The sequence below is a fragment of the Phycodurus eques genome, chromosome 3 (assembly GCF_024500275.1).
Source record: "Phycodurus eques isolate BA_2022a chromosome 3, UOR_Pequ_1.1, whole genome shotgun sequence".
Classification (NCBI taxonomy): domain Eukaryota; kingdom Metazoa; phylum Chordata; class Actinopteri; order Syngnathiformes; family Syngnathidae; genus Phycodurus; species Phycodurus eques.
Genome location: NC_084527.1, coordinates 33,488,524 through 33,516,313, shown reverse-complemented (window position 1 = coordinate 33,516,313; position 27,790 = coordinate 33,488,524). Strand labels below are relative to the sequence as shown.

The following is a 27,790-nucleotide window of genomic DNA, read 5'->3' as shown; positions in this document are numbered from 1 at the left end:
GTACCGTTGATACCTACATTTTGGCAGCTTTCCATTTCACCAATGAACCCGATAGAGAAGTAATGTCTGCTTCACATAAAGCTGAAAAGCATTTCCACTGAGGAGTTCCTTTATACACAGTTCTTACTACAACGAGAACTTATCAACCTATTCCAGAGAAAATATATTAACACTAACCTTCCAGTTGTGATTGCAGCTCATAGATGTGTTTGGAGTAGTGTTCACAGTCGAGCAGGCTTGTGCTCAGTTTAGTTTGCAGCTCCAAAACCTTCTGCTGATGAGCCAAAGTCTCTAGTTTTACTTGAGAAAGCTGGGCTGTGGTTGATGCCAGTTCTTCTCTCAACTGAATCTGGTGAGCAATCAAGAAGATGCAATGACAGTATGAGCGAGAGATATGCCGGTGGCTCTACCCAAAAAAAAACCCCAAAAAAACATGCCATTTGCAACAGCACAAATGAGACTGAGGAACTAAAACCATGGCTAGGAACAAATGGCCAACAATAGTTTTCAGATGCTTTCTGGGTATTATTTTGTAAAGCAAAAATTCATTTTCAAACTTCTAACCCTGGGCTGGCAATTTATGTTCCCAAGGGGCCATGTGAGAAACTGGAACAGTTGTCAAGGGCCACACCAAAATGCTAACTTCAATTGAGTTCAACTGTTTTAAAACAGTTCCCATGGTATATTGTCTATGGACTATGTCTGACATGCTTTTGTCAAAAACAAAGGCAAGTATGTCTTTCGTTATGACAACCAGGGGCAGAGCTAGCAGCTCTGCTTATTATTATTGCTTTGACATAAGTGTTTCAGAGAGTGTAGTCCGGCCGTGGCCTGAAAGTCTTTTTCGCAGGGAAGGAGGACTGAGAACTGAGGCTGAAAGTCAGTCTGGGGAGAGTTATGAAAATCAGCAGAATTATGAGTACCAATTCCCAAAAATGAAGAACGGCTTGTTCGCAGACACGTATTAGGAAATAGGCAGTGGAGAGCTGCAGCCTGTCCCACCTGCCTTTTGGCAAAAGGCATACTATATTCTGGACTGGTTCCCAGTCAATACAGGCTTCTGAGACAGACGTTCAACCACTTACACAGTCACTGAGTGGAAACTGAAACAAAAACATTTTTGACACCAATATTTTCTCTCTTTCTGTTAGCTTCTTCTTTCAGTCTCCTCTTCGTGAGGTAAAATGTATGCTCTCTTGGCTTAAGGTCAGGTGATTGACTTGGCCAATCTAAGACCTTCCGCTTTTCCCCCCTGATGAAGTCCTTTGTTGTTTTGGCAGTGTGTTTCAGGTCATTTGTCTTGTTGCATGATGAAGCTTCTACCGATTAGTTTGAATGTATTTGTCTGTAAATTGCCAGACACAATGGTTTTGTAGATTTCAGCATTCATTCTGCTGCTACCATCATGAGTTACATCATCAATAAAGACTAGGGAGCTTGTTCCAGAAGCAACCATGCAAGCGTAAGCCATTACATCCACCATGTTTCACAGATAAGATTGTGTTTTGGATCATAAGCAGATCCTTTCTTTCTCCATACCTGGGCCTTTCCATCACTTTGGTAGAGGTTAATATTGGTCTAATCGGTCCGTAAAACCTTGTTCCAAAACGTTTGTGCCTCATCTCTGTACTACTTTGCAAAATCCAATCTGCCCTTCTGATTTTATTTGCTGATGAGTGGTTTGCATCTTTTAGTATGGCCTGTATATTTCTTCTCTCAAAGTCTTCTTCGAACAGTGGATTGTGATACCTTCACCCCGGCCTTGTGGAGGTTGGCAGTGATGTCACTGACTGTTGTCTTTGGGTGTTTCTTCACATCTCTCACAATGTTTCTGTCATCAATTGCTGTTGATACCCTTGGCCAACCTCTTTGATGTCTGTTGCTCAGTACACCGGTAGTTTCTTTCTTTTTCAGGGCATTCCAAATTGCTGTATTGGGTTTGTCCAATGTTCTCAGCTCTCACCAGTCGGGGCTTTAGGGCAGAGTGGCCCGACGGAAGCCTCTCCTCAGTGCAAGACACATGAAAGCCCGCATGGAGTCTGCTAAAAAACACCTGAAGGACTCCAAGATGGTGAGAAATAAGATTCACCAAGATAGAACATTTTGGCCTTAATTCTCAGCGGTATGTGTGGAGAACACCAGGCATTGCTCATCACCCGTCTAATACAGTCCCAACAGTGAAGCATTGTAGTAGCAGCATCACGCTATGGGGGTGTTTTTCTGCTGCAGGGACAGGACGACTGCTTGCAATCAAGGGAAAGATTAAAGCGGCCAAGTACGGGGATATCCTGGACAAAAACCTCCTCCAGAGTGCTCAGGACCTCAGACTGGGCCGAAGGTTCACCTTCCAACAAGACAATGACCCTAAGCACACAGCTAAAATAAAGAAGGAGTGGCTTCAGAACAACTCTGTGACTGTTCTTGAATGGCCCAGCCAATAAACCCAAATTTTATGTAGCTAAGAGTCATATTTAATTTCTCACTGGTTGCACCATTTGTTTGCTGCTGCTTAGAGGGGGTTTCATCGGCGCACCCACAGAAGCCAAAGTTGTACCGTTGTTCATGTAGTGCTACCTTCGCTTTGGAAGAAGAAACCAGGACAAGCAGTGAGCTACCAACAAACCATTTCAAAACAAATTAGTGTCGGCCGTAATCACGCCAAAACAAGATTAATCAAGAACTATACCGTATTTCCTGTAACAGTCAGCCTACGTGTCTAAATGGACACGCTTTCGCTACTCCCTCTCTCCTCACCCCTCGATTCCCCCAGCCAATCACAAATCACACTCGGTTGGTTTCCTTCAAGGACTCCTGGAAAATCGGATATTACAGAACTAAAGAACACACAGTTGCAGTGTCGCGAGTGCGGCAATATTCAATGATTATTTCGCATACCACCAGAGGGAGCGCCGCGTACGTACCACACTGAGTAACACTGTAACATACTATAAAGTGACAGAATTTATGATTTGAAAATATGATTTGCGTATTTAAATGTGGGCGTGGACAGGGAGGAGTCGGCAACTCCAGCATGTGCGCTCATTTCCACGTCGATTGGAATGTACGAAGGAAATGTGCTTGGATTCATGCGTACGCACAGATTCATACTTCTGGATATTTTTGTGCGTACAAGGTTTTCTGAATTTTCTGAAGTGTGCGACAAGGAGAAGCAAAACAATTAATTTCCCTCACATTATTCAAAGAAGACAATCTGGTCCAAAATGGAAGCGAAAAGGGCCTACCAGACCACTTGAAAATTCTCGCTCGACAAAAATCAAACAAAAAGAGGTGTTGTCATGTTTGTCACTTCTTAAGGAATGCAAAACATGGATGTAAGATATAAACAAATGTAAACAAAGCTACATTTTGTGCCCATTATAATTTGGCAGTGATTAGCAACACTGACCTTGTCTTGCTCAGCCTGCAGTTGTCTGGCCTCACTCTGTCCGCTCGAGGCCTTCAGGGAGTCATTTCGCTTTTCCAAAAGGGTGTTGCTCTGTTCCATATACCTACACAAGATATATGAATAGGCATGATATAGCTGGGCATTTGGACAGGGACGGATGAGACTACTGAAAAATATTCACACTCACCTTTGACTTTGGTTGAATAGTTCACTTATGTTGCGGTTTTGTTCCTCAATACGAGAGCTTTTCTCAAAGATTTCCTTCTTTAAACATTCATTTTCCTATAAACAAGAAAAGGACATTATACGTCCATTTTCTGAACCGCTTATCCTCATTAGGGTCGTACACATCCCTGACAAATGCCACGTTTTTGTGATGTAAAATAAAGTGAGGCCAAAATATTTAGTTATTTATTTTACATCATTAATGTGACTTATAACCTATACAACTCAACTAAAAAAATAAATAATGTAATCCTTTCGAGAAAGATTATCTCAGTCGTTTATTTGTCTTCCTAAGTGTGCACACCCTCATAACTGGGAATGTGGCTGTGTTCAGAGTTAACCAATCCCATTCAAACGCATGTTCAATGGGAGTTAGCAAACAAACTGGCACAATTTGAAGTTCCTCCGAAGTTCTCGTCGTGAGTTAGTTTTTAACATTGCCTTCAATTTATAAGATAACAGGCCACACAATTGAAACGATAAAACAGAACCTTTTCATTTGATTACGCTATCGTGACTGCCAAACAAATCATACGCGTAATGGTTGTTACAACAGCTAATGGGACAAACCAAAAGTTGACCTGTCATTCTCCCATACCCCCCCCCCCCCCCCCCCCCCTCTTTTTTTTTTTTTTCCCCTTTCTTCCCCGTGTTCTGGACAGTTTTGGTCGTTTTGACGTTTGCAGAGTTCTCCGGGGTGATGTCAATAAATTTGCCCCTACCCCAACAGAGAGCGAGCAGCATACCAATCAACCAGATGAGGGCGCATTTGCTATCATCATTTGTAATCATATGAATTGGGATTTCTTGATATTTAAATGTATGTTGTCTGTTTTTCCATGTTAAAAGTTAGTTGTCAAGTTATTGCAAATAAGTGCCGCGTCCCCACTTGAGATTGATTCATCGATGGAAGATTTCATCTGGATTTGACTCACTGACCCGGAAACATTTTCCTTTTGTCTCATTTTCATTTTGCATTGAGTAGTTTGACAGTTCAAGAAATTTCATTCCTTACATTTGTCTCAAGCAATGAGGCGCTCGTAAGTGCATTGGCATCTGCATTTTTATTATTTTTAGGATTTTGAGAAATAGATAGCTGGGATAGGCTCCAGCAGCCCGCGACCCTAGTGAGGATAAGCGGGAAAGAAAATGGATGGATCTACAGAAATACGAGAAAATATGTTATTGTGAATAAGTCGTTACGAGGGAAAGATATTACACAAATTTGCAACTTGATTTACTCATTTCCTTTCCATTTTCTCCACATCAAATGAGATCAGTTGCTTGAACTTTTTATAAAATAATTCAGCTTTTGCTTCCTTCGAAGCCTAAATTCTTCTGAAGATTATCATCGTCTAGCTGTGATTATGCATTGCTAATAAAAAGAGTGCCCAAGTAATTATTTGTTGAAATTGGCCAATTACAGCATAAGCGGCGGTAACAGCCGCAGCGGGAGAGAGGAGGACGAGGCGTAGTACTTTTGAGAATCCATGACTAGTTTGAAATTTCGCTCGGACACGCTTACTTTATCTCAAGCGAGCTCGCTAAAACATGTTCTTTACACAAAACGATATTTTAAAGATGGCGGCACGACTGGTTTGCACATCTGCCTCACACTTCTGAGGACTGGGGTTCAAATCCCACTACCATAAAATTACAAAGAAATGCACAATTTCACTATCGCCACATTATGTTTGTTATTTTCCTTTGTAAAAAGTGTATCCGATTGTTGTTACTTTTTTTATTTACACATTAATAATACAGTTTTACTGGCGTGTTAAGTGCCCAATGCATTGTGGGTTAATTATTCATACCGAAGTGCGCGGTCATAAAGCAGTCATGATGACTCACTGAAGGACTTTTTTTCAATAATATTTACAATGAAAATTGAGAAGTTTCAACTTCGTCTGTAGTCCGGACTGTGAGCTGCCGTCATTCTTATTTTATTTCTTGTAGTTCTGGTTTTGTTTCGCTCATGTACATTTTTGTCAGTCACACAAGCTGGCGGTAAAACGACCTTTAATGACATATACCTGGATAATTCTTTGGACGTTTTGCATGATCATGGAGGACTCCATCGATATACCGGACAGGCCCAAGGAGACAGTTCCCTGCCTTTGAAAGTCGTCTATCTAATAAATAAAATATTCAATCATTTTGAGTCGAAAGTAAGACAAATTTGTATTAAAGGCATACTTGGCATATTCTTGGATTGTGTACCTTAGATGCAAGTTGATCAACTTTGTCTGCTACTTTTCCGACAGCTAACCGGATCTCGGTGTTTTGCTGTCGGGCGTCAATCATCAAGAAGGAAGTCATGTCACTGGAGCCTGGAGGACATTTTCCCACTTAAAATATACAAAGAAACATTACGTTCCTATATTCTTCTCGTTTAACTGAGTTTTCTTATCTTACCAATATAAGGGACACGTGCAGGATAAACTTGGCCAACAGACTGGAGCTGAGTTGAAGGAACATAAGTCTGTTGAAGGAGAAAGGCTTTAAAACAACAACAACAACAACAATACAATAATAAGAATGAAAACAAATGAACAGAACAAGAATCAACCTTTATTTCCTCTCATAAAAAGTGCTATAGAAGTAAGCTTTGATTGATTGATTGATCAAATATGTACAATAAATACAGACAAAATGGCAAGAAATCTCACCTGAAAACTGTGTGTGTTACCTAGCAAACCAGGCTGAGCAGCAAAATTGGTAAGGTTGGGAAGTACATTAGTCGGAAGAGCAGGGTAAGGATGTGGAAGCACTGAAAAGAAACAATAGAAACAAATAATGCAAACTGACAAAAATGTACCATGTCACAAGGTAAATGGGCAAAAAGACATACACTGACTAAAAATATAAATAAATAAAAATATAACACTTGGAGCTGGACTCCAAGATCTAAAACTTTTTCTACATGCACAAAAGGCCATTTCCCTCAAATATTGTTCACAAATCTGTCTAAATCTGGGATCGTGAGCATTTCTCCTTTGTCAAAATAATCCCTTCCACCTCAGAGGTGTGGCATATCAAGATGCTGATTAAACATCATGATTATTGCACAGGTGTGCCTTAGGCTGGCCACAATAAAAGGCCACTCTGAAACGTGCAGTTTTATCACACAGCACAACGCCACAGATGTCGCAAGTTCTGAGGGAGCGTGCAATTGGCATGGCGACTGCAGGAATGTCCACCAGAGCTGTTGCCCGTGAATTGAATGTGCATTCTTCTACCATAAGCCGTCTCCAAAGGCGTCACAGACAATTTGGCAGCATGTCCGACAGGCCTCACAACCGCAGACCACGTGTAACCATACCAGCCCAGGACCTCCACATCCAGCACGAACTCCTCATGCTTTTTCTTCGTCTCCCATTTTTACTTGGCTTTACACGATCAGGATTTTTGGGGCCGATCACAGAGTTTTACAAAAAAAAACCGATCCGATCACAAGATGGAGGAATGTCTATATAAATGACCTGTTCATTGACTGTATATACATGTGTACTTAATTGCTCGAAAAATTCTATTTCCAATAACTAATGTATATTTGTTCATCTATTTATGCCAGTGAGGCATAGTGACAGACCGAACAAATGAATGGTCGTATATTAGAAGGCAGGAAGTACATACTGTAATTAATGTTTCCACTTTTTGTGACATTTTTGTTTGTTGGCGTTCCGTGAGATTTTTCAATTGTAAAATATGTTCCTTGGCTCCATAAAGGTGGTAAAGAAGGAGCTAAGCCGAAAGGCGAGGCTCTCGATTTACCGGTTCGTACCCTCACCTATGGTCACGAGCTGTGGGCCGTGACCGAAAGAACAAGATCCCGGATACAAGCGCCCGAAATGAGTTTTCTTCGCAGGGTGTCCGGGCTCTCCCTTAGAGATAGGGTGAGAAGCTCGGTCATCCGGGAGGATCTCAGAGTAGAGTCGCTGCTCCTCCACATCGAGAGGAGCCAGATGAGGTGGCTGGGGCATCTGATTCGGATGCCTCCCGGACGCCTCCCTAGTGAGGTGTTCCGGGGACGTCCCACCGGGAGAATACTCTGGGGACGACCCAGGACACGCTGGAGAGACTAAAAATAAACAAGCTTTTGGATTCAAATATACTGTGCACCATGGCGACGCGGATTAATGTCTTTTGCGGAGCCGATCAATGACGGCGAATGACGACATTAACGCCTCTCAGTGTCCCACTTCTTCTTACCTAACCTCTTTCCTTTTATAATTTCCTATACTTTGAGGTTCCACCACAAAGTCTCCTTCTCTCCTTTCCTGCCAGAAGATACACCAAGTACTCTCCTGCCTGTCTCTCTGATCACCTTGGCTGTAGTGATCGTCTTCTGGAAGCTCTTCCTGTCCACCGAGAGCCTGTCTCACCTCTTCCCGAGAAGCCACACAACACTCGTCCTTTCTCAGCTTCCACCACATGGTTCTCTGCTCTGCCTTTGTCTTTCTAATCTTCCTCCCCACCACCAGTCATCTAACACACCCACCATCCTATGCTGGCTAGCCACACTCTCCACTACCTTATAGTCAGTAACCTCCTTCAGATTACATCATCTGCACAGGATGTAATGCGTGCTTCTACCTCTGCTCTTGTAGGTCACCTTATGTTTTTGCCTTTTCTGGAAAAAAAGTGTTCACTACAGCCATTTCCATCCTTTTTGCAAAGTGTACCACCATCTGTCCCTCCAAGTTCCTTTCCTGGATGCAGTACTTACCCGTTACTTCTTCATCACCCTTGTTTCCTTCACTAACATGTCCATTACAATCTGCGCCAATCAAGACTCTCTCTCTGTCTGGGATGCTCAGAACGACTTCGTCTTGTTCCTTCCAGAATTTCTCTTTCACCTCGAGGTCAGATCCTACCCGTGCACCATAGTCGCTAATCACATTATACATAACACCCTCAATTTCAAGTTTCAGCCTCATCACTTGATCCGATACTTTTTTCATCTCCAAGACATTCTTAGCTAACGCTTCCTTTAAAATAACCCCTATTCCATTTCTCTTCCCATCTACACCCTGGTAAAATAATTTGAACCCTGCCCCTAAACTTCTATCCTTACCGCCTTTCCACCTGCTCTCCTGGACACACAATATACCAACCTTTCTCCGAATCATCATGTCAACCAACTCCTGAGATTTTCCTGTCATAGCCCCAACATTCAAAGTCCCCACATTCTAGGCTCTGTGCTTTCCTCTTCTCTCTCTGCCTAAGACATCAATGGCATTTTTTAACAGGGATGGGTAGGGGAAGGTCTTGTGCAGTTTGTGTGATCGTCAAGCCTTTGGATAACTGCAATGAGGAGTGGCACCCTGTAGAGGGCAACAATGCCTTGAGGTGAACGTCCCTCCATCAGATTGAAGAAGAGGAAGAACAAGGACGAGGCAGGGGAGACTATGACAGAAGGCAAACATAATGGCGGAAAAGAGAGAAGACAAAAAAAAATTTCAACCAAAAAAAAAAAAAAAAAAAAAAAACTTATCAAAATGCAAAATGTCGGCTCATACATATGGCGAGATGCTCTCGGCAGCTTGCCGGCTCATCGTCTGCCGATCAGGATTTGTGTAAATGGGATCCGTGATGAGTGAACTCCGTCTGGATAGCCAGCCGAGCTTCATCACGAGCTTCCCCCGACGAAGACGAAGGTAACTTGTTTGCAGCTCACGTTGGCTACATTTAGCGAGCAAACACGCTCCTTCAATCTTCGTGACATAAAAACATAATTTAGTCCCACGAGTTCACATTATAATGTAACATCTGTTGCCGGTACTGATGAGAATTTTTCATATCGTCCATCTTGCAGGAATTCAACACCCGCGAGTCGAACGTCTTTTACGATTTCGACGAAGAAAAGTAATGTGGTTTTTTTTACCATTGCAAAACACGTCATCAATAAAAAGTATTTTCTCGTAATCGTATGCATTTTTTAAAACTTACAGGTTATGCATCCGGCAGACGTTCGACTCCCATTCCAGTACGCAGTCCAAACAAAAAAGGTAAAAGGTCCCACGACAGCAATTTCAACAATGTATTTTCATAGTAATAGCTATATTTCTAAACTGCACAGGTTGTGCTTCAAGCAGAAGTAGAGACTGGTTTCAAGGAGAATGACAACCACACAAGATCCCAATTACTGCGACCGAGGAATAAAATCCACACAAGGTAAGGTTTATGCACAAGGTAATAAAAACCTATAAAGGTTACCATGTGCTTGAAGTGGGGCAGTCGAGGAGATCTGCACACAAGACGGTGCAACAAGCAGATCCTTGGCTCTACCGGTGGTGGTATCCTGCACAAAATGAGATGGTGTCAGAAACTGTAAACACTAAAACTACTGGAAGTTTAATACAGGATTCAAACAAGGGGAGGCTTTAAGCCAGAGGTACTCAAAACCTTTGGGGGACAGGGACTCTAAATTATGACTCCCAAGAAAGGGAAAAGTGATTGTGCTTTTAGGAAGCCCTGGAAAGTGTCGCGGTTCCGGCGGCATCCGGCTGGCAGGGCTGGACCTGTGCTCCTGGGAAGAAACATTCTATTTCCATTCATTTAAATGGGGGGGGGAAATTTGCTTCAGTTCGCATACAGAATCTCAGAATGAATTAAGTTTGTGAATTGAAGTTCTACTGCAGTGAACAACCATATGGAATACATTCATTCATAGTGGTTCATTTACAGTTTTAGTGAGAAGGCAATAAAAAGGGAGCAGATAATACATCTCCAAAACATTTTGAAATATACCACAAAAGTGTGTTTAGCACATTACCTAGTTATATAGGTGAGACTTGAGACATCAGCCAGTCAGTAGGTTTAACAACGCCATGGAAGAGGATAGAAATGATGCTTCATATGCAGGTATGCAATATAGTATCGCATATTTGTTAATATGGAACCTCTTCGTAAGCTAAAATTGATTTGATGTGGGAAGTTGACCCACACAGTGTGCCAATCCAAACTAGCTAGCTAGCTACTGCTAATGTGTGCGAGTTAATGTCGACTGTAAGCTATTAATATTTGCAAAAACACAAAGCACAAAGTATCTTAAGCTGTGTGGTTTCGGTCAGGCGGCACGGTTGGGCGACTGGTTAGAGCGTCTGTCTGCCTCACGGTTATGAGGACCGTGGTTCAATCCCTGGCCCCGCCTGTGTGGAGTTTGCATGTTCTCCCCATGCCTGCGTGGGTTTTCTCCGGTTTCCTCCCACATCCCAAAAACATGCAGGGTAGGTTCATTGAAGACTTTAAATTTCCCGTAGGTGTGAATGTGAGTGCGTTGTTTATATGTGCCCTGCGATTGGCTGGCAACCAGTTCAGGGTGGACCCCGCCTCCTGCCCGATGATGGCTCGGATAGGTTCCAGCGTTCCAGAGTTACATAACCATATGCTCAGTATAAATCTCTAACAGCTTGACACTCACCTCCAACTCTGAGTCACTGGACTCAGGCTGGCATGTTAGAAAGGGTAACATGGGCTGGCCCATCTTTGCCATACGAGATATCAGCTTGGCCTTTGTGGAATCTGTAGTCTATATTGGGACAAAAAAAAAAAAAAAAAAAAAAAATGCACATTTTCTGTCACATTAAGTGTGAGAACAGTCACCAGGCATTACTTACTATAAGCTGTTCACGAAGGGAATTTGAAGGTGTCTCCCTAGGGGGAACAAAACATATGTAAAAAAGCATAACGGATAATCCGATTGTCGATTTCTTTTTTTTTTTTTAGGCGTATGCCTCACCCTTTTTTGCATGAATCCAATGCAGTTGTTTGTACTGGTGGGTCTGGGGTCAGAATCTCAACACTAGGGGCAGGGGAGGGAGTGCCAGAATCTCTGGAACTGGCAGTGGCCTGATTAGAGCCATAGTCTTTGGAATATTTCACCTACAGCACATAAACAATGTCTTATTTACAAGAAAAACATATACACACACACACACACATACATACTGTATATACAAACATATATACAATATAAATATATATATATGTGTGTGTGTGTACACACACACACACATATATACATAAATACATCTATACATATAGACAAATATAATTTTTCATATTGAGTTGGAAAATGTATGTTTTCACATGCTTTATCGTTCCGTGTTCTGACTGCTGGCTGTTTTCCGGCCATTTTGTGCGTCGTGGTTGTTCCCAGCCATGTTGTGACTACCAGCGGTTTTCCGATAAAGATAAGTTGAGTGCAGCTGGACAAGGATAATTGTTTTGCTTTCCTTTGCTTCTCTGTGTCTCTCACTTCTGTATAACAAGAGGTGATTGTTTTGCTTCGACTTCAGTAAGTTTTATTTTTTGCAATAACAAAACGACAAGATTGCTTCCTCCCTGATTCTGTCAGAAAAATATTTGCCAAAACACTATATGTAAAAAAATTAAAACTACAACTAAATAGAACCCAAGTGAACTTAAAATGCTGTTTTTATATGGTGATTTCATTTATTAAGGGGGGTGAAAACATTTCACTTGTTTGTATGTGCTTGACTGCCTCAACATTAGTCGTTAGCTTGAAGAAACGACTGCCAGTGAAAGCTATCCACGCAAGGATAGGAGCGGTTAAAAATCACTCATGAGTACGTTTGTTTCACTTTCATTTCTTCAGTACATTCAGTTCAATTCAGTCCCTCCTCCGCCTGCACGGCACTGTCTGACACTGACTGCTCATTGGACATTCGCAGAAAAAAGTCAACAATAACAAAAAAATTCAATAATAAAACAACAACAGCTACCTCTACAACAAAGAATACAGAAGTCAAAAGTTTACTTTTCCACTTACAATATAGTCTTGTTATTGTCAGATGGCACACGACCCAGGCAAAGGAATCAAAAATCTAGACTAAGCATGTTGAAAGGTGACCAGCTATGTATATATGAAACAGATTTTTTCATTCCGCTGATATTTTTGGTAACGCAATATATTCGATGATGAGATGTACCCAGTGATTGATGTTAATTGATTAGTGAAGGCTTGCATGTGCCAAGCAGACCAGGAGAAGCTCATCCATGCTTTTATCTCAAGCAGACTTGACTATTGTAATGGTCTTCTGACTGGACTCGCCCAAAACAGCATTAAACAGCTGCAACTCATTCAGAATGCTGCAGCTCGTGTTCTGACCCGAACAAAGAGGTCAGAGCATATTACTCAAATTCGAAAGTCTCTACACTGGCTCCCAGACAACTTTTGAATAGATTTTCAAGCTCCTGAATACAGGAAAGAAATGCTAATGATATGTACGCGGTGGGGCTCTGAGATCGACAGACTCTGGTCAAATACAGGAGCACAGAGTCCAAAGCAAACATGGTGAAGCAGCATTTAGCCATTATGCTGCACACAAATGGAATAAGTTGCCAACAGAAGTGACGTTAGCCCCAAGTGTGAATGTTTTTAAGTCCAGGTTAAAAAAAAATTTCCTCATGCTTTTTAGTGCTTTTCCACTTTTAAATATTTCTTGCACTGCTGTTTTAATTGTACTTGTATTTTTCTCTTTGTTTTAAATGTTTGTAAGCTGTTTTTTCCCTTGTTTTTAAATGCTTTTAATCATGTAAAGCACATTGAGTTACCTTGTGTATGAAATGCACTATATAAATGAACTTGCTTTGCTTTATGTTCAGCACTTTATTTAACATAACTTTGTCTTTTTATTTACTTGCTCTTGTGAAATGCAGCCCTACTTTTTAGTGTATGAGAGAACATTATACAGCTGTGTTCATATGTTTGATTACCAGGGAAAGAATTGTAAGATGTATCTCATTCATGACGATCGTATCATTTTATCAGTGGCGTAAAAAAAACATTGATACTATCGTTTATCTTGAAAGTATCTGGGAAAATATGTTGTTCTAAAAAAAATTCGCTATCATGGCAGGCCTAAACACAATATATTGAGAGAGAGCAAGAGCAATGGATAACACAAAAATATTGTACAAACAATATAAAATATTAAAGAGTAAAAACTGGAATAAAAATCTACAATGTAGCGGGACCACGAAGCAAGAACCTTGATATAGCATTGTTCCAGGGCTGGGACTCATTGTTTCCATGACGTTTGACAGAAAAACAATATTTAAACCAATAGGTTAAGAGTAACAGCAAACATCCATCCACCCATCCATCCATTTTCTACCAATTATCTGAGGTCGGGTCGCGGGGGCAGTAGCTTCAACAGGGACGCCCAGACTTCCCTCTCCCAAGCCATTTCATCCAGCTCTTCCGGGGGGGGGATCCCAAGGGGTTCCCAGGCCAGTCGAAAGACGTAGTCTCTCCAGCGTGTCCTGGGTCGTCCCAGGGGTCTGCTCCTGGCGGGACGTGCCCGGAACACCTCACCAGGGAGGCGTCCGAGAAACAGCCGATTCAGATGCCCCAGCCACCTCATCTGGCTCCTCTCGATGTGGAGGAGCAGCGGCTCTACTCTGAGTTCCCCCCGGATGACCGAGCTTCTCACCCTCTCTCTTAGGAAGAGCCCAGACACCCTGCGGAGGAAACTCATTTCGGCCACTTGTATCCGGGATCTTGTTCTTTCGGTCACGGCCCACAGCTCGTGACCATAGGTGAGGGTAGGAACGTAGATCGACTGGTAAATAGAGAGCTTCGCGTTTCGACTGAGCACCTTCTTCACCACAACAGACCGATACAAAGTCCGCATCACTACAAACGCTGCACCAATCTGCCTGTCGATCTCCCGTTCCATTCTTCCCTCACTCGTGAACAAGACCCCAAGAGACTTTAACTTCTCCGTTTGGGGCAGGATCTCATCGCCAACCTGGAGAGGGCACATCACCCTTTTCCGACTGAGGACCATGGTCACAGATTTGGAGGTGCTGATTCTCATTCCAGCCGCTTCACATTCGGCTGCGAACTGCTTCAGTAAGAGTTGTAGATCACGGCTTGATGAAGCCAACAGAACCACATCTGCAAAAAGCAGAGATGCAATACTGAGGCCACCAAACCAGACCCCCTCTATGCCTTGGCTGTGCCTTGTAATTATGTCCATAAAAGTTATGAACAAAATCGGTGACAAAGGGCAGCCTTGGCGGAGTCCAAACCTCACCGAAAACGAATCTTACTTACTGCCGGATATGCAGACCAAAATCTGACTCCGGTCGTACAGGGACCGAACAACCCGTATCAGGGGGTTCAGTACCCCATACTCCCGAAGCACCCATCACAGGACTCGCCGAGCGACACGGTCGAACGCCTTCTCCAAGTCCGCAAAACACATGTAGACTGGTCGGGCGAACTCCCATGCACTCTCGAGGACACTGCTGAGGATGTAGAGCTGGTCCACTGTTCCACGGCCAGGACGAAAATCACACTGCTCCTCCTGAATCTGAGATTCGACTTCCCGACGGACCATCCTCTCCAGCACCCCTGAATAGACCTTACCGGGGAGGCTGAGGAGTGTGATCCCCCGGTAGTTGGAACACATGCTCCGGTTCCCCTTCTTAAAAAGGGTGACCACCACCCCAGTCTGCTAATCCAGAGGCACTGTCCCCGATGTCCACGCGATTTTGCAGAGGCGTGTCAACCAGGACAGCCCCACAACATCCAGAGCCTTTAGAAACTCCGGGTGAATCTCATCCACCCCTGGGGCCTTGTCACAGAGGAGATTTTTAACCACCTCGGTGACCTCAACCCCAGAGATAGGAGAGCCCGCCTCAGAGAACCCAGACTCTGCTTCCTCTTGGGAAGGCGTGTCGGTGGAATTGAGGTTGTCTTCAAAGTGTTCTCCCCACCGACTCACAACATCCCGAGTCGAGGTCAGCAGCGCCCCATCCCCACTATACACAGTGTTGATGGTGCACTCCTTCCCCCTTCTGAGACACCGGATGCTGGACCAGAATTTCCTCGAAGCCGTCCGGAAGTCTCTCTCCATGGCCTCACCAAACTCCTCCCACACGGAATGTTTTTGCTTCCGCTTGGCCAGCCGGTACCCATCAGCTGCCTCGGGAGTCCCAAAGGCCAAAAAGGCCCGATAGGACTCCTTCAGCTTGACGGCATCCTCACGGTTCGGGGATTGCCGCCACGACAGACACCTTACGGCCACAGCTCCGGTTGGCCGCCTCAGCAACGGAGGCACAGAACATTGTCCACTCCGACTCGATGTCCCCCACCTGCCCCAGAACATAAACAAAGTTCTGTCTGAGGTAGGACTTGGAACTCATTCTGACAGGGGATTTTGCCAGACGTTCCCAGCAGACCCTCACAATACGTTTGGGCCTGTCACGTCGGACCGGCATCTTCCTCCGCCATTGGAGCCAACTCACTGTCATTGCCCACGTGAGCATTGAAGTCACCCAGCAGAACGATGGAGTCCCCAGCGGGAGCGCTCTGTAGCTGGGATCGGATCGCCTTCGGCCACCGCTCAACTCACACTGCACCAGATCCCTATGGCCCCTCCCACAGGTGGTGAGCCCGTGGGAAGGAGACCCATGTTACCCTTTCGGGCTGTGCCCGGCCGGGCCCCATGGGTGCAGGCCCGGCCACCAAGCACTCACCTTGGAGCCCCACCTCCAGGCCTAGCTCCAGAGGGGGGCCCCGGTGACCCGCGTCCGGGCAAGGGAAACCTCAATCCACTTATATTTTTTCATCATAGCAGTCTTTTAGCCGTGCTTTGTCTGGTCCCTCACCAAGGTCCTGTTTGCCATGGGTGACATAGCTCCTAGGATGATTGAGACACACAAACCCCTCCACCACGATAAGGTGACGGCTTCCAGGAGGAAGCAAACATTTAAGATGGAAAAAAACATTTAAGATGCAAAAATATTATGATATATATCGTTATTGACTTATATGGGGGAAAAAAAGCTACGTTTTCCCATTCCGTAAAGCCCTATCTGTGCATTGTTGGAACTCTGCTTGATAACATTTTTATTTCATTTCGTAATTGGTTTATTCTTTGAAACAGTAATATTAATTGATACAACCGCATTGCCTCGCTTTTAGTGAGGTTAGTACACAGTCATAACCATAGATGCAATTTTACTAATAATTGGCCAAATAATTTCTGTGTTTCGGTTTTCAGCCTTGGGTTTCCAAATTTTCAGTTTTTGTGAAGAATTTCCATTTTGGTGCATCCCTGATACATATTAAATTACTGCTTAAAAAAGTCAAAGGCACAAATTTATCATATGGCTGAATACCGTATTGGCAAATCTCGATGGATTAGCGGCAAAATGTACAGGTGCTCACCCGTTTTAGTGCTGCTTCAAAAATAAGAGTGCTGTTAGCTGGAACACAGTCAGGCACACCTTTAGCTCCATAAGCAAGGTTCGGTGGGACAACAATAAGACGACAGCCAGCCTTTCTTATCCCCAGCAGCCCGTTCTCCCATCCCTGCTCAAACAACAAGGGTATAAAGAAAATTGTCAATTTGCATCCGAATTTTTGACTTGATATCATCACATCAATTCACTACCACAGAAATCGGAGACTGTTCAACAAAAGGCCACAAAACATAAGAGGAAGCATGAAGGAATAACCATTTACATTTCAACAACCAATTTCAACCATTGTCGGTGAGGATCTGGATAAAGGTGCATTTTATTTATTTTTTTACCATGTGCGTCAATATGGTACCATTGGAACTGTCCAAGCTCCAGAATCATATTGACACCAGTGTCTGTTCTTCATCCTCCATTAATTAGGAACTAGCCTGCTCACTAACAAACAAAGCAGACATACAAAGCTCTTTGATTTGTTTTCTTGTTGATGAATAGTTCACCTTTGGTGGATGTCTGTGCTCTAAATCGTGGCCTTCCATTTACAGTGGGTACGGAAAGTATTCAGACCCCCTTAAATTTTTTCATTCTGTTATATTGCTAGGCGGACAACTGGTTAGCACAGCTGCCTCAGAGTTCTGAGGACCGGGGTACAAATCCCGGCCCCGCCTGTGTGGAGTTTGCATGTTCTCCCTGTGCCTGCGTGGGTTTTCTCCGGCCACTCCGGTTTCCTCCCACATCCCAAAAACATGCTTGATAGGTTAATTGAAGACTCTAAATTGCCCTTAGGTGTGAATGTGTGCGTGAATGGTTGTTTGTGTAAATGTGCCCTGGGATTGGCTGACGACCAGTTCAGGGTGTACCTCGCCTCGCGCCCGAAAAAAGCTGAGATAGGATCCAGCACGCCCACGACCCTTGTGAGGATAAAGCGGTACAGAAAATGGATGGATGGATGTTATATTGCAGCCACTTGCTCAAATCATTTTTATTTTTTTCCCCTCAAATGTACACAGCACCCCATTTTGACAGAAAAGAAACAGAATTGTTGAAATTTTTGCAGAATTATTAAAAAAGCCAAACTGAAATATCACGCAGCCATAAGTATTCAGACCCTTTGTTCAGTATTTAGTAGAAGCACCCTTTTGAGCTAATACAGCCATGAGTCTTTTTGGGAATGATGCAACAAGTTTTTCACAACTGGATTTGGGGTTCCTCTGCCGTTCCTCTGTTCTGCCAGGTTGGATTGTGACCGTTGGTGGACAGCCATCTTCAGGTCTCTCCAGAGATGCTCAATTGGGTTTAAGTCAGGGCTCTGACTAGGCCATTCAAGAACAGTCACGGAATTGTTCTGAAGCCACTCTGTTATTTTAGCTGTGTGCTTTGGGTCATTGTTTTGTTGGAAGGTGAACCTTCGGCCCAGTCTGAGGTCCTGAGCACTCTGGAGAGAAGGGTTTCGCCCATGACATCCCTGTACTTGGCTGTATTCATCTTTCCTTCGATTGCAACCAGTCATCCTGTCCCTACAGCTGAAAAACACTCCCACAGCATGATGCTGCCACCACTATGCTTCACTGTTGGGACTGTAGTGGACAGGTGATAAGCAGTGCCTGGTTTTCTCCACACATACCGGTTAGAATTAAGGCCAAAAAGTTATCTCTTGGTCTCATCAGACCATCCATCCATCCACCCATTTTTTGAGCCGCTTCTCCTCACTAGGGTCGCAGGTGTGCTGGAGCCTATCCCAGCTATCATCGGGCAGGAGGCGGGGTACACCCTGAACTGGTTGCCAGCCAAATGCAGGGCACATACAAACAAACAACCATTCGCACTCACATTCACAGGCAATTTAGAGTTGTCAATTAACCTACCATGCATGTTTTTGGGATGTGGGAGGAAACCGGAGTGCCCGGAGAAAACCCACGCAGGCACGGGGAGAACATGCAAACTCCACACAAGCGGGGCCGGGGATTGAACCAAGGTCCTCAGAACTGTGAGGCTGACGCTCTAACCAGTCGTCCACCGTGCCGCCTCATCAGACCAGAGAATCTTATTTCTCACCATCTTGGACTCCTTGCGGTGTTATTTTAGAAAACTCCATGCGGGCTTTCATGTGTCTTGCACTGAGGAGAGGCTTCCGTCGGGCCATTCTGCCATACAGCCCCGACTGGTGGAGGGCTGCAGTGAGGGTTGACTTTCTTGAACTTACTCCCATCTCCCGAGTGCATCTCTGGAGCTCAGCCACAGTGATCTCTGGGTTCTTCTTTACCTCTTTCACCAAGGCTCTTCTCCCCTGATTGTTCAGTTTGGCAGGACGGCCAGCTCTAGGAGGAATTCTGGTCATCCCAAACGTCTTCCATGTAAGGATTATGGAGGCCACTGTGTTCTTAGAAACCTTAAGTGCAGCAGAGGTTGTTTTTGTAACCTTGGCCAGATCCCTGCCTTGGCACAATTCTGTCTCTGAACTCTTCAGGCAGTTCCTTTGACCTCATGATTCTCATTTGTTCTGACATGCACTGTGAGCTGTAAGGTCTTATATAGACGGGTGTGTGCCTTTCCTAATTAAGTCCAATTAGTATATTCAAACATAGCTGGACTCCGAAGGTGTAGAACCATCTCAACGAAGATCAGAAGAAATGGAGAGCACCCCAGTTAAATATATCCGTGTCACAGCAATGGGTCTGAATACTTATGGCTCTGTGTGTGATATTTCAGTTTTTCTTTTTTAAGAAATCTGGTTTTTTTGGTCAATATGGGGTGCTGTGTGTACATTAATGAGGGGGGAAAAAAAGAAACATTGTTTTACCAAATGGCTGCAATATAACCAAGAGAAAGATTTCAGGGGGTCTGAATACTTTCGGTACCCACTGTATATACAGTATGATCATTGTGGCATTGCTAAGAAAAAATACATAAAAACCTATCACCTCTAAAAATGCTCTGTGCGCTTAGTCAAAAATAGTTGCAAAGAAAACAAAACAAGAAGTAAAATAAGTTCTTACTTGAATTACTTTTCCAGCTCCAATTTTCAGCCGTAACAAATTGTCTTTCTTTTGGTTAGAGTCGAACATCTGAAATGAAAAAAGGTCATTAATATTTGTACATGAAACCAATACTGAACAGATATTTCTGTTTGATTTTGATATGTGACCTGTCCAATTGTGTGGTTCTGCAAGAGCCAGCCTCTGTACGTCACCTCCAAAGAGTCACCGTATTGTACTGCCTGGCCTTCCCCGAGACTTAAATCCTGAGTCACCACTGCATCTAAAACGTTGCAGCTGTTTGCCTTTGCCAAACACACCTAATGCAAAAATATATACATACCATAAGCAAAATACTTAACACACTTAAGTACTACAATATGCAATATTTTGTTTACATTTCTAATATGCGGCACGGTGAACGACTGGTTAGCACATTTGCCTCACAGTTCTGAGGACCCGGTTTGAAATTCGGCCTCACCTGTGTGGAGTTTGCATATCCTCCCCGTGCCTGGGTGGGTTTTCTCGGTGTACTACGGTTTCCTCCCACATTTCAAAAACATGCATGGTAGGTTAATTTAAAACTCTGAATTGCCCGTATGTCTGAATGTGAGTGCAAGTGGTTGTCTAATTCTATGTGTCCTGCATTTGGCTGGCAACTAGTTTAGGGTGTACCCCGCCTTTCGCCCAAAGTCAGCTGGGATAGGCTCCTGCACGGCCGCGACCCTAGTGAGGATAAGCGGTACAGTAAATGGATGGATTCCTAATGTTGAAGCTTCATGCTAAAATTTTAAACAATTTCTTTTCAATTTCCGTTTTGAGAGAAATAAATTATACCTTACTTGATAGAATATACTGTACAGTGATGTACCATAAAAACTCAGATGCAAACCGCTCCAGTGACAGCTGAAGAAACCAAAAAGAATCACATCATCTGCCAAAAGCAGAGACGCAACACTGAGGTCAGCACGCCGGTCAGCAATCTGATCAGCAGTTCCTCTACATAACTGTATGCAGGTTACCATTAGAGGAAAGATCAATGTAAATGGGCTTCCCCACCGCCATCACTCACACTGCATTTGTACCTAAACTGGTGCTCCATGACTGTTATAAAAGGCTATGGTTGCTGTCAATCATACAATCAATTGAGTAAAATGTATTTTAATTTTAAACTGAAAATCTAAAAAAGATTTATATGACAGTTGTGGGACTGAAGTAGTCATAGGCCGGTCACGATAATTACTCTCTCGACTTATCGTTCGATAAATAAAATGGACAACGGTAGTTTTTCCAGACTTGATAAATGGTCATTGTTATAGTGAGCCGACACAGTTGGACGTGTGTGTCATTAGCCGCAAGTCGGCTCATGGAACGCCAGTGGACCGGTAAACTCTCGCCAGTGTTGGCTACGTCCAATACCCCAAGCCTTCCTCCATGTGCAGCGCGTAGATTCACACAACAGAAAGACTTTAGGGAACGTTAACTGTTTGTGGTGTTCGCAAGCCCAGCTGCGAGCTAAAACGCTAGCGAGTTAAGGAGCAAAACAGCTCTCTCCACCTCGGCGAAGTCGTTAAAAACATCAGTGCCTCTCCGAGGAGTTGTGTGTGTTAGTCCTCAATTAACACAAACACTGAAACGTAAACTGTTTATTAAGCATAAACTCATTGGCACTTGTTACTCAGCCAGTAGTTGACTTCAGCGACATCAACGTATCGTGTCCTGCTGACACGCTGCTTAAATAGAGGAAGGCAGACGTGACTGAGGGTGCGCGTGACAGAGGATGCTAAAGGCACGCCCCCAGTAGGTATATAGCACCAGAATGGTTTGGTTAAGGACCCCCAAAAATGGCACCTACGAAGAGACGCTCACGAAGCACAGTTTAAACTGCAAGCTATTAGTTACGCGGAGGAACATGGGAATCGAGCAGCCGCGAGAGAATTCAAGATCAGCAAATTCATGGTTCGCAACAGGAGGAAGCAGGAAAACGAGCTTTGCCAAGTCAAGAAGACAAAGCCGGGTTTCCGTGGAAACATGGCGAGGTGGCCCGAGTTGGAATACCAACTCGAGCAATGGATTAATGACCAAAAAATAGCCGGGAGAAGCGTCTTTCCAGTCACCATTTGACTGAGTGCAATAACTCGGAGCTTGCCATCATTCCGGGACGCTCGACGAAGGAACTCCAACCGTTGGACATCGGTGTAAACAGGGCATTCAAAGTAAAGCTGCGAACGGCGAGGAAGCGATGGATTACAGATGGCGAACACAGCTTTACTAAAACGAGGAGGCAGCGCGAGTTACCAGGCGAGTTACGCCACAATTTGTGAATGGATTGTGGATGCTTGGGCCAACGTGTCTGCTTGGACTGTTGTTCAAGCTTTCGTAAAAGCCGCCATCATTTCTGAGGAGCCGCACGGCAACGAGACTGACTCCGACAATGACGAGAGGGAACCTGGCGTGTTTGATGGAGAACTTGCCCAGCTGTTCATTTCGGATACTGTCATGGGTGTGTGTTCTGTTTGTTGTCTTCCCCGTCTCGTACACACCTGCTCCTGAGAGTATCTTCCCTCCCTGTGCCCCATTACCCCTTGCATCTCACCGCGTGTCTCATTCCTTCTGGTCGCCAGTTCGTTGTACATTGTTGTCACGTACCAGCATTTCTTGTTTCCACATCACTGACTCATAGTAAGACAAGACCCTGTTCTGATTATTGACATTGCCTCTTTGCCTCAGTTTTTGGATACTGTTGCCTTTTCTGATTGCCTTCATGTGTACCGACCTCTGCTCATTTATTAAATCTCTCTTTTGTGAAACTGTCAATTTGTATTGGAGACATGCATTTTTGGGTTCTAGCCTCTGTTCCGTTCATGACAGAACGAACTGGCCATAATATGGACCCAGTAGACTCAGACCCGCTGCGCAAAGCCCTTCAAGTGCAGGGTCAACGCCTCTCGAAGCAGGATGAGCAGCTTGCTGCCCGCCACCTGCATCTACAGGGACTGTCAGAGCATCAGGACATTATGATTAGACAGGTGGCCACACAGTTTGAAGTTCTAATGAATAAGGTTCAGAAGAAGGAACCAGCTGGTACAACACCCGATGCCGCAACTGTGCCACCGTTTCCATGTGAAGCAGTCACCATGCAGACATCTGCCCACAGCTCTCTCGACCGGAGAGGGTTCTCCGGAGATTCTGGGAATATTAAGCCGTTCATCACTCAGTGCGAACTCCATTTTAAGGTGCAGGCAGCTGCCTTCCCCACAAAGCAGGCAAAGATCGCTTTTGTCCTTTCCCACCTGACTGGTCGTGCGGAGGAGTGGGCTACTGCTGAATGGAGCCGCAATTCCGCCGCGTGTCATTCTTGGACTTGTTTCGTAAAGACTATTGAACACATTTTTCAGTATTTCACACCAGATCGTGAGGCAGCTCGCTCCCTTGTCACCTTACAACAAAGCAAGCGCAGGGTGTCAGATTACGCGATTGAGTTTCGCATAAAAGCAGCTGAGAGTCAGTGGAACAACAGGGCACTACTTGATGGATTTTTTCAAGGACTATCCCCTGCCGTCAAGGATCGTTTGGTCCCACTACACCTGCCGACCGACTTGGACACTCTCATCGCTCTCGGCGTGAAGATCGACAAAAGGCTTTTGGATCGCGAGCTGGACAGAGATCGGCGGAAAGATGCGTCACCGCGCACTTGGAGGACGAGCCTCGGTGACCAGCCAAACCACTTCCCCGTCTCGTACACACCTGCTCCTGAGAGCAGCGTCCCCACCTGTGCCTCGTTTACCCTAATTACCCCTTGCATTTAACCTCGTGTCTCATTCCTTCTGGTCGCCAATTTGTTGTACCCTGTTGTCACGTTCCAGCATTCCTTGTTTCCACGTCACCGACTCATAGTAAGACTAGACCCTGTTCTGATTATTGACCTTGCCTTTTTGCCTCACGTTTTTTTGATGCCTTTTCGGATTGCCTGCCTGTGTACCGACCTCGGCTCGTTTATTAAACCTCTCTTTTGTGAAACTGTCAATTTGTATTGGAGTCATGCATTTTTGGGTCCTGTCATCTTTTCCTTTCATGACAGGATCAAGAACATGAGGACTTTTATGGATTTGTGGATGAGGGTTGATCAAGAAATAACGCGAGTACATTGATGGCAAACACAGCTTTACTAAGACTAGGAGGCAGCGCGAGTTACTAGGCGAGTTACGCCACAATTTGTGAATGGATTGTGGATGCTTGGGCCAACGTGTCTGCTTGGACTGTTGTTCAAGCTTTCGTAAAAGCCGCCATCATTTCTGAGGAGCCGCACGGCAACGAGACTGACTCCGACAATGACGAGAGGGAACCTGGCGTGTTTGATGGAGAACTTGCCCAGCTGTTCATTTCGGATACTGTCATGGGTGTGTGTTCTGTTTGTGGTCTTCCCCGTCTCGTACACACCTCCTCCTGAAAGTATCTTCCCTCCCTCTGCCCCATTTACCCTAATTACCCCTTGCATCTCACCGCGTGTCTCATTCCTTCTGGTCGCCAATTTGTTGTACCCTGTTGTCACGTTCCAGCATTCCTTGTTTCCACGTCACCGACTCATAGTCTGTTCTGATTATTGACCTTGCCTTTTTGCCTCACGTTTTTTGGATGCCTTTTCGGATTGCCTGCCTGCCCAATGACGAGAGGGAACCTGGCGTGTTTGATGGAGAACTTGCCCAGCTGTTCATTTCGGATACAGAACATGAGGACTTTGATGGATTTGTGGATGAGGATTGATTAAAAAAATAACGCGAGTACATTTTTAAATATTTAAATAAAGTACAACCGAACTCAGTTTTGCTCCCGCTGCCTTTTTAAAAATATTGTTTTAGCGTGGATGCATGCTACCGTATGTTTTACCATGCCTGCACCCAATAATCCGGTGCGCCTTATGTATGTGTTCAATACAGAAATAGTATCTGAGACTGCGCCTTTTAATACGGTGCGCCTTATGGTCGTGAAAATATGGTATATTTGTAACAGTCACCACGTATTCACGTCAAGACGAAGCATGCACAGACAGATCTTTCCCGGCTCTAGTCCGAATGAGTATACATGGTGAAAATGACTTATCATCGGTTTGGCAAAAGGAATATTCCACCCCAGTGGAATCGAATGAATTTCCCTTCGGATTCGGCCTGTTTATTCCAAATGAGGTGTTTATATTGAGCATTTTCAGTCAGTTTGGGCTTCTAAAGCGCTGATAATCTGAATATAAGGCTCCATGTAAACCAGGCTAGTCTTGCAGCTCTTTATTCTTCATTATCGACCATATCACAAAGTAAAGAAAAACAATTTAATAGAGAAACAAGAAAGGAAAATATGAGAAAAATAACAACAACAATAATGATTTAAATGTAAAAAATAAAATAATCAAAATAAGGGCAGGCCTTGTTTTTCATGATTTCAGAGGCATTAAAAAAAACATCTTTTATGGTGATAGTTTTTGGGAAAATATATAGCAAGTATTAAGAATAACAAACACGAGTTAAACAACTTTCTGTATAATAATTGTATTACGTGGAATGAAAACACTGCAGAATCATCCAAAACGTTTCTTCAAGGGACTTTGTTTGGATGTGGCTTCATGCGTTTGAGACTATTGCTTCCTACAGTACATACTTTCATTGCAGAGTAACCATAAACCAAGATGTACTTTTCTAATTTGTGAGGTCCAGTCCGTCACAGGCGAGGAACCAAAAGATGGCAAAAGATCTGTGTTTCCTCCATTTTAGCTAGTCTCTGTGGAGCCTCATCTACAGTTTTGCTACCGATCAGAGAGAGTGACGTCTCAAGGAGGAATATTGTACATGCTCAGATCAATTTGGAAATGATGATAAGCTAATTCAAAGAAGTTGCAATCAGTCATTCTAGAGTGAGTAGAAGGATTCAATCGTGGTATTTCAGTTAGTCCCCACGTCCTGTGACACCGAAATAAATCTGTATCGATAATGGTTCACAATTCTGATTAATTCTAGATATATTTTGTAGCTTGTGACTTGTTACTTACCTCTTTACAGAAGTCAGATGAGGATTTCTCAGATTCAAACATGAGGGACCAATTCTGCCTTTGGTCATCATAAAACGTGCAGTAATTGTTGGGCTGTAACTGCAGGAAAAGAAATATATCACTAAGATGCACAACAGAAAAAAGCAAGTTAAATAAGCGGTGACGAAGTGTACAAAAGTGTGCTTAGCCACTTGGTCAACGTGACAAATAAGTGTTACATTCTTTCTCGTTTCCCAAAGGTATTGCGATTTCTCATTTTCTCATACGTTTGCTACTTCTATAAGCTTTCTGCAAAATAACCATTTCTCAGCACCGGTAACTATGTCAAGAACATAATGTGCACCTCTTTTGTGATTTATTATTTTTCTCAGTCTTAAAGATCACAAAGTCTTTCCTCAGCGTTCGAAGTGTTCAGAAGCTCGCGTGACCTTTTTTTTTTTTTTTTTTAACCTGACTGATGATAACGGTTATCCTCTTGCACATGCCAATTAAGAATGCTTAAATGTTCCAAAAACATGACAGCACACTGTGTTCCAAAATATCGTGCATGCATTTATATTAAAAAAAAATGTTTTCGCTTTTATGTAGAAGTTTTTGTATACTGTATGTATACTGTTTGGCTCAGTGATATCAATTTCATCATTAGTTTCCCCAACTGAGCCTAAATAAAGGAAAATTACTACCGGTAGGTTCTTAAATGTTGTTCCACATTATTAAGCAAGTCACAGTTTTTTTTTTTTTTAAGTACGGTGGAGAAAAAAAACAAAAACAAAAAGAGTTGATGAAAAGTCTGGAAGTCCAATGACATACACTAAAAGAATGAAAACACTAGATGTTACAAGAAAACTGAGATGATCATATGGTCAATACGTGTGTGATTCGGAGCGCAAAGGGGTTAGTACAGATTAAGGTATATCAGGGAAAGTTTGTCAGGCAAATGCATGTTTTAAGACATCAGCTGTTCGAAGCCACTGAAAAGTTGCAGTGAGCTCACCAGACTATTTTCAAACTGTTCAAACTTTCAAACTTTTCCCTGAGGAAGATTTACTTATGAAGGTAGATAGACCTTCCACTTCTCCTCCACCCCTCCATGAAGTGTTTTGTTGTGTTGCGTTGGCAGTGTGTTTTGGGTCATTGTCTTGTTGCATGATGAAGCTTCTCCCAATTAGTTTGGATGCATTTTTCATGAAGTTGCCAGACAAAAGGGTTTGCCAACCGCGACAGTAGGTATCACAATCCACTGTTTGAAGAAGACGTCGAGGGAAGAAATATAGAGGCAATACCACAAAATGAAAACCTCTCATCAGCAAAAAGAAACTGAAGGCCTGATTGGATTTTGCAAAGGAGGACAGAGATGAGCCAGAAAGGTTTTGGAACAAAGTTTTCTGGACTGATGAGGCCAAGATTAACCTCTACGAAAGTGATGGATAGGCCAAAGTATGGAGAAAGAAATGATCTGCTTATCCAAAACACACGATCATCTGTGAAGCATAATGGAGGTACTGTCATGGCTTGGGCTTGCATGGCTGCTTCTGGAACAGGCTCACTAGTCTTTATTGATGATGTAACTCATGATGGTAGCAGCAGAAAGACGTCTGAATTCTACAAAACCATCTTGTCTGGCAATTCACAGAAAAATGCATCCAAACTCATCAGGACAAGCTTCATCATGCAACAAGACAATGATCCAAAACACACTGCCAAAACAACAAAGGACTTCATCAGGGGGGAAAAGTGGAAGGTCTTTGACTGGCCTAGTCAATCACTGGATCTTAACCCAATAGAGCATGCATTTTACCTCATGAAGAGGAGACTGAAGGGAGAAACGCCCAGAAACAAGAACTGAAAGAGGCTACAGTAAAGGCCTGGAAAAGCATTTCAAATGAAGAATGTAACAGTCTGGTG

General features: G+C 43.7%; 1 protein-coding gene across 3 annotated transcripts in view; it reads right to left on the bottom strand.

Annotated features, from left to right (window-relative positions):
• Window positions 1-27,790, bottom strand: part of fkbp15b (FKBP prolyl isomerase family member 15b) — a 55,057-nt gene that overhangs the window by 15,007 nt on the left and 12,260 nt on the right. For 2 of the 3 annotated variants that reach the window (XM_061673171.1, XM_061673173.1), the window contains exons 6-20: window positions 25,886-25,984; window positions 20,019-20,168; window positions 19,870-19,938; window positions 16,842-16,985; window positions 11,376-11,518; window positions 11,254-11,290; window positions 11,058-11,165; window positions 9,851-9,935; window positions 6,301-6,401; window positions 6,047-6,113; window positions 5,852-5,979; window positions 5,665-5,763; window positions 3,594-3,688; window positions 3,407-3,509; window positions 178-349 (exon numbers count right to left, since the gene is read on the bottom strand). In XM_061673171.1, coding sequence (XP_061529155.1) covers window positions 178-349; window positions 3,407-3,509; window positions 3,594-3,688; window positions 5,665-5,763; window positions 5,852-5,979; window positions 6,047-6,113; window positions 6,301-6,401; window positions 9,851-9,935; window positions 11,058-11,165; window positions 11,254-11,290; window positions 11,376-11,518; window positions 16,842-16,985; window positions 19,870-19,938; window positions 20,019-20,168; window positions 25,886-25,984 — 1,600 coding nt within the window. The remainder of the gene's footprint in view (window positions 1-177; window positions 350-3,406; window positions 3,510-3,593; window positions 3,689-5,664; window positions 5,764-5,851; window positions 5,980-6,046; window positions 6,114-6,300; window positions 6,402-9,850; window positions 9,936-11,057; window positions 11,166-11,253; window positions 11,291-11,375; window positions 11,519-16,841; window positions 16,986-19,869; window positions 19,939-20,018; window positions 20,169-25,885; window positions 25,985-27,790) is intronic. The other variant, XM_061673172.1, reaches the window with a different exon arrangement.